Here is a 7110-nt window from a genome sequence, read left to right on the forward strand (position 1 = left end):
TGGCTTCTCACTCTGTGGGCCTGGTCGGCTTCAAAACGGGAGCACGAGAGAATGAGTAAGGGCCGCAGTGTAGAAACCTGCACACACAGCTCTACTGCTCACTGGCCCACAGGTGTTTCCCAACCTCCGTATCGGACAGGACATCCAGGCTCCGAGGAAAACCCATCTGCACAAACAAGGTCCCTGACAAACCCAGAGGTCCAAAGCCATGTGATGTTTAAGAGGCCAAGATTTAAGGCTGTGTCAGGAGTATCCGAGCTCCACAAATCCCTGCCCCCCTCCTCCCTCCCTAAAGGCCCTTTAAAATACCCATTCCACATAAAACCAAGTAGACTTTTTAATATATAAATTAACCACTTTATTGAATATCAATAAACCGTACATATAACTATACAAAACGTTTCCTTAGTACAAAATGTCGCTTGCAATATAAATACCAGTGTACCTTTAAAAATGTAAACATCTTCCTCCCGGGCCCACCTGTCGGGCCCCCGAAAATAGTTCCGGGAGACACATCAGTGGAGCCGAAGCACCCCATTTGGGCCCCGGACAAGTGAAGGCAATTATTCACAGTCCCTTTGGAGACGTTGTTAAATTGCCCGTGAAACAGGTGCCACCATGACAAACAGGAGGCTGAAATAGCTGCCCAGGCCCTGGGCATCCTGGGGTCTAGACGCTGTCCTTGTGTCAGGGACCACCCCCGCGAGTGCACCTGGGGGTGGATGTTTGCATAGTTAGTTGCACCTTCTGGAGGGGGTGGCCTGAGGGTTCCTGAAGGGGAGGCTGGGGTCCCCTGAGTGGGGTGGGAGCTTCTCATCAGTCTGCTGGCTTTTGTCCTGGAGCTCAAAGCAGCTGTATCCAAACAGCTCTGGATACACAAACCCACGCAGAAAGGCCAACTCCAGAACACTCTGGAGCAGCGGCTGCCAGGAAGGGGTCTCTGCTGCAAGCCACCCTCCCATCAGCTGTCCAAAGAAAGGCGCCCCTCAGAGCCCGGTGAGGCGCTCAGAGCAGAGGACTGGGAAACGATCCTCAGAGTCCTGGGGGGCCAACGCAGCCAGAAGGCGGAGCTCAGGAGGGAACTCTGTGGCAGCGAGAAGGATGCCGGGTCCTTCCTTCTGGAGTTGGGGTAGGGCCCGGAGAGGTGCAAGGAGCCTTTAGAGTCAGCGGGGCCCCCCTGAGCAGCCTGACTCTTGGTGCTTGTGGAGCAGGGACATTCGGGAGAAGGTTCTGGAGCATGTCTTGCACTGGTACTTTTTGACATCCGAGTGGGTCTGGAGATGGGCCCGCAGGTTGGAGCGGTCAGCGAAGGCGCGGCTGCAGTGGGGGCAGGAGAAGGGCTTTTCGCCTGGGGAGAGAAGACAGGAGGGAGCTGAGTGAGACTCAGCCACTTGGGAGAACAGCTGACGTCTACTGAAATCCCCACCCACCCCCGGCTCACTCCAACCTTGAGGAACTCCTGCGACCCAGAAAAGCCAGGCCATACAGTGTCCAAAGGCCTGGATTTGGCAGGGAGCGCTGCTGCTTCCCACCGTGTGGCCCTGAGCAAGTCAGCTGGCTTCTCTTGAGCCTCCATTTGCTCATCTGTAAAATGGAGCTGTTCATCCCCGACTCATAGAGGCTGGTAATTGAGAGAAGGTTGAATCAAGTACTTTTCCTGCCCTGCCAGCAGGAAGTGCTCAACAATGATGGCAGCTGTGTTTGCTGAACACTTTGTGCTAGGGACAGTGGAAGCATTTTACACTATCTCATTTAACCCCACCTTTGTCCTGAGTTTAGAGATGGTGAATCTGAGGCACAGGGAATATGCAGCATCTCAGCAAGACCAAATAGCCCGACTCCAGTGCCCTTGATTTTTTTTTTTTTAAAGAATTTATTATTTATTTATTGGCTGTTTTTGGGTCTTCGTTGCTGCACGTGGGCTTTTCTCTAGTTGCAGCGAGTGGGGGCTACTCTTCGTTGCGGTGCACGGGCTTCTCATTGTGGTGGCTTCTCTTGTTGCGGAGCACGGGCTCTAGGCGCAGGGGCTTCAGTAGTTGTGGCTTGCGGGCTCTAGAGCGCAGGCTCAGTATTTGTGGCGCACGGGCCTAGTTGCTCCACAGCATGTGGGATCTTCCTGGACCAGGGATCGAACCCGTGTCCCCTGCATTGGCAGGCGGACTCCCAACTGCTGCGCCACCAGGGAAGCCCAGCGCCCTTGATTTTAAGCACTACACAGACTGCCCCTCAGTTAAGGGGGCTGTAATGGATGTTCCTTATTAACCCCTGGATTTACTTCCTCTTGGGGACAAAGCTTAAGAGCCAGCCTTAAAGCCCCAGCCCACCCCTATCCCCCAGCAGGTCACTCCTTTATCCTGCTTCCCCATCAACTCGGATCACACTCAGGGTAGTTTCAAGTCTGTTCGTCCCCCAATCAGACTGAGTCCCATGAGGGCAGGATCCCCCCCGCCACCGACACCGAATCCATTCCAAGCTTCCAGCCCAAGGCCCAGAACCCCCAAGAGGCTACAGAAACCTTTTACCTTATGACTTACTTTTTTTAAAAAACCCTACCTGTGGCCCTCATTCACCTGCCTGGCCAGGCTGTATTGAGAAGAGTCTTGCACTCGGGGCTGGGTACACAGTGAGAACTCAATAAATGCTTGTACAACAATAAGTCTTTTTTTATAAAGGTCTCAGAAGAGCCTGACTCCTCAATCACCACCAGAAAACACCATTCACCAACTTTTCATAATTCCTGCCCCAATCAAGAGACTGTAACTCACATTCCAGAAACGTCAAATGCTGTGTTTTGCTTTTTCCTGGGGCTGCAGCATTTCCCAAATAAAGTCAGAAGGGTAATGCATTACACAAATACTACTCAGGCTCCTACCACAGGCCCGGCACTATTCTGTAATACTGAATAGTCTTTTCCAGAAGAAACTACATTCTCCTATCCTTCCATTCCCAGCCTTATACGCCCCTAGGCCAAGGCCCTCTAGTTAAATCCCAGTGCTGGAATTGAGAGCTGGGAATGAATGAATTCCAGCAGCCTCCTGGGTGCCTGGGGCACTAGCTGAGCAGGGAGGGCGGGGTCTAGAAGTCAGATGCCTGCGGCCCACTGTGGAACCACGTTCATGGGCTCAGTCTCCTGGGGCAGAGAGCGGGGACCTGGCCAGAGGATTGGGGAAGGGACACCTGAGTGACCTGCTCTGCCGTATTGAGCTGCCTCTGCACACCAGGCCGGAAGGGTTTGGTGACCGCAGTCTACAAGGTCCAAGGGAACTTCCTCCTCACTCACACACTCCTTTGTGAACTCAGGGCCCACACTATGCAGGTCTGGAAAAGGGGATGGAGTCCTGTAATCCCCACTGCCCCCTCACCCCCTTGGCCAAGGTGAAGGAGCCCTGGCTCCAGCCCATGGGCTGTGACTTGGGAAAGTGACTTCCTTCTCTATGCCTCAGTTTCCACACCTGTAAGATGGGGGTTATGATGGCACCTCTCTCTTAGGACTGTTGGTGGATTTACCGCCTTGACACAAGTGAAGGAAGCCCTGAGCATCACGCCTTCCCCCGCCTCCCGCACTGCCAAGTGCTCAGTGAACGTTATCTTTATGTTTCTTATGATTAGACACAAACCTGAACAAAGGGGCAGGCTTGATGGGATGTGAGGGGTGCAGCAGGAGGCAGCAGACCTCCACCCCTCGCGGATTCCCCCTCCCCACCCCAGCCACGTCTTTATGGTGCTCCTGGAGTGTGAAATCGGCACCAGACCGGCGGGACAAAGGCCGCCGAGGGGGGCAGTGTACATGCAATACTCCCTGGATTAACGCGGCCTGACACACTGCGGGCCAGCAGCTGCGGCCTGGAACAGGTGCTGGGCACCGCTGCCCCGTGCACCTGCTCCACCCCCAGCCCCGCCCCCTGGGCGCACCATTAAGGCACACAATGGGAGTTGACGAGGATGGCACTGGTGCATTTCAACAGGCTTTTTGTGTCTGAGCCATGCCTTTACATTAAAATAATGTCCGAGTGGGAGGGGAAAGAAGCTGGGGGGCCCAGGGGAGCATCTGAGGGCTTCCACTCCCCCCAAATAGAGACCCCATCAGCTGGGCAGGCACCCAGGACAGAGGCCAGGCAATTGGACCCTTCCATGTTAAAATCAGAGCTGTTTGTGCACAAGACAAGAGACACGGGTAGTAGCCACAGTCTGCAAGGTGTGGAGGATGCCCCCCACCCCCGTAGGAGTAACGATGACACCAGTAATGCCTGCAAAATGCCAGGCTTCACAAACCACCTCACTGACCCTCACGGCTCACTCAGAGGTCAGCCACCGGATGAGGAAATGCCAGAACTGAGTCTCCAACCTGGCCAACCTGACCCCCAAAACCAACAGTCATGACCCTTGAACCCTCTTCTCCCTCAACAGACACTCTCCAAAGAGCAGCCCCAAGCAGGGTGGCCTCCACCATTCATGTTCTGAAAAGGTGGAGTGGCTACCTTTTCTGCATTTCCAGAAAGCTAAAGACTAGAACAGTCTCCATTTCATAATTTTCTACACATTCAGTATTGCATTTTTTGAAACACCAAGACATAATTGTGTTTTCTGCCAGCAAACGTGTTCCCGGGTCTGCATGATAGGATTAAGATTATCTATTCAGCAGTGTGAATGGGGGTGGGGAGAGCAGATCTGAGAACCATGATGATATTATAAAGCGATTAAGGAGCCACTGAATCTAGACAGCCCCGTACGAAATGCTATCGTAACCCACCCTATGTGATTATATTATAATCGGAGAGGCTCAGAGCGTTAAATCACTTGCTCAAAGACACACAGCATGGAAGCAGAATGAATACCAGCTATGATTTTTGTGTGTACTGATCATGTACCAAGCACTGTCCCAGGTGATTTCTGTATGCTTTCTTTCATTTGACCAGAGCAAAAACCCCACAAGGTGTTTCTATGCTCATTTCACAGAGGCGGGTACTGAGGCTTAGAGAGGTGAAACAGCAGCCCAAAGTTTGGGAAGATCCCAAAGCAGGATTCAGAGGCAGGTGGGGAGTCTGACAAACATCCTGTCTGGCTGGGGGGCGGGTGGGGGAAGTGGAGCAGGGTGAGCCCCTTCACACCTGGCCCCAACAGCAAGGTGCTGGTTACACCTTTCCCATACCCAGCTCCAACCCATTTGGCTGAGGAACTGAGCCTGCAGAGGGACGTGTAAAATTATCTCCTTAGCCCATCTGCTTAGCTGGTGAATGAACGAATGTTTCTGCCAAACTTTTCAGAGCCAGGCCCCTGAACTCTTGAGCTAGGAGTCAGGAGACTGGGTGGGGGGGGTCAGTTTCCACAGTCTGAAAGTAACAGCAAGCCCATCTTACAAGAGCTTGTAGCAAAAGCAGTGGGACAGTGAGAAGGGCAGCCAGCCTGCAGGGGTACTCACCAGTGTGGGTCCGGACGTGGCCCTGCAGCAGCCAGGGCCTGGAGAAGGCCTTCCCGCAGGTGCTGCAGACGCAAGGCAGCGTGTGGCTTCTGATGTGCATCTTAAGGGCACCCAGGCTGATGTACTCCTTGTTGCAGTATTTGCAGTTGAAGGCCTTGCGAGACTGGGGGTCCTTGGCCACGGAGAGCCCAGCCAGCTGCTTGGGCAACTGGCCCAAGCCTGGGAAGGCAGCATAACCCTCGGCCTCCAGGGAGGAGGCTGAGGTGGAAGAGAAGGACGAAGGAGCCGGTGAGGGTGGGCTGGGGGGCTGGGAGCCTTTCCCGCTGTCCTCGTCAGACAGGGAGGTCAGCTCGACGGCCTTGGGGATCTCCTGGGGCAGAAGAGAGGCCCAGCCAATCGGCTGGGCTTGGGGTGCCAGGAGAGAGTCCCAGATGAGCGTAGGCAGTGAGGCCGTGGGATTGAGGACCTCGGGTGGCGGGATGGCTGCCAGCAGGTGGGCCTGGTCGTAGGGCTGTTGAAAAGTGAACTCTGTGAGGAGACAGGGAAAAGCGCAAGGTCAGGGATTAGATCATTCAGTCAGTCAGCAAACATTAGCCTGATGTGGGCCAGGGGCTGAGTGGGGCTGGCACTCAATGCTTAGTAGATGAATAAAAAAGATTCATGACCAGGACAGACAGGTTCCTGCCCTGTCAGAGCCCCCTCCTCAGCCAGGTCACCTGGTTCTCCCACCTCAACCTCCAGATCTTACAGGAAGGACACCCCCTTCCCCAGCTCCAACTCAAGGAGGTCATTCTCAGGTCTCCTTCCTCTTGCAGTGCCCAAGTCCCCAGCCTGAGGCAAGACCCCCAGCTCCCTGGCCCCTAATCTCCCCAGCTGCCGAGGCACCACCCCTGTCCCCCTTCCATACACATCTCTTCTCCCACCCCCTCCCCCAAATCCTGTGGACTCCGGACTCTTTCCAGCCCCTGGCCGGCGTCTATCCAGACACAAGCCGCCTCCTCTCACTTCTGTGCTCTCGGGGCGCCCCGCTTCTCGGCGGCTAATTAGTCCCCTCAGCCAAAGACCACCGGCCTCTAAAAGCCCTCTCCCAATCTCCCGGATCCACCTGCCCCGGCCTATTCACACCCAGACTGTTATCTTTTGACTCGACTTTGGCCCCTCGACTTTGGCCCCTCCATTTTGTCCCCAAGGGCCCCGCCTCTCAAGTGCCCCCCATGCAGCCTTCGCCTGCCTCCCCCAAACTCCCTGGGGTCCGGCACCCCGTCCACTCACCTGGAGAAGAGTCGTGGAGCTCACTGTAATTGGGTCTCCGGCGGGAGCAGGCGGACTTCCTGACGAGGAAAGAGCGCGGCATGGTGGCTGAAGCAGCGGGGGGAGCCGGGTCGTGCTGGGATACCGAAAGCCTCCACACGCGAGGCCGTGCAGCTGCGCTGTGAGTGGAGTCTGGCCGCCAACTGCCTTAAGTACGACAGCCGCGGGTGGGCGGGGGCCGACTACGGCCACGCCCCTTTGTCACCTCCGCGCCAATCGAGGCGCGCCTTCGCCGGAGGCCACGCCCCAAGCAGGTGCGCCGGGGTCTGGCGGGGCTCGCGCCGCGTGGCGCTGGGAGCCGGGAGGGGCCGCTCGGGCTCTGGGCCTCGGGGCTGCACTCGTCACCCGGCTGCGGGCTGCCGGGGGCGGGGCGCCGGGAA

General features: G+C 55.9%; 1 protein-coding gene across 1 annotated transcript; it reads right to left on the reverse strand.

Moving 5' to 3' along the window:
* Positions 1–340: 340 nt before the first annotated feature.
* Positions 341–6843, reverse strand: SNAI1 (snail family transcriptional repressor 1). Its single transcript, XM_029221474.1, has 3 exons — positions 6692–6843; positions 5420–5947; positions 341–1348 (listed from the first exon to the last, which is right to left on the reverse strand). Exons 1-3 carry the CDS (start codon positions 6771–6773, stop codon positions 1164–1166), a joined length of 795 nt encoding a protein of 264 aa, XP_029077307.1. The 5' UTR covers positions 6774–6843; the 3' UTR covers positions 341–1163.
* Positions 6844–7110: the final 267 nt, after the last annotated feature.

This window comes from Monodon monoceros, unplaced genomic scaffold (genome assembly GCF_005190385.1).
Source record: "Monodon monoceros isolate NGI ecotype Baffin Bay Population unplaced genomic scaffold, NGI_Narwhal_1 Super_Scaffold_13, whole genome shotgun sequence".
Classification (NCBI taxonomy): Eukaryota; Metazoa; Chordata; class Mammalia; order Artiodactyla; family Monodontidae; genus Monodon; species Monodon monoceros.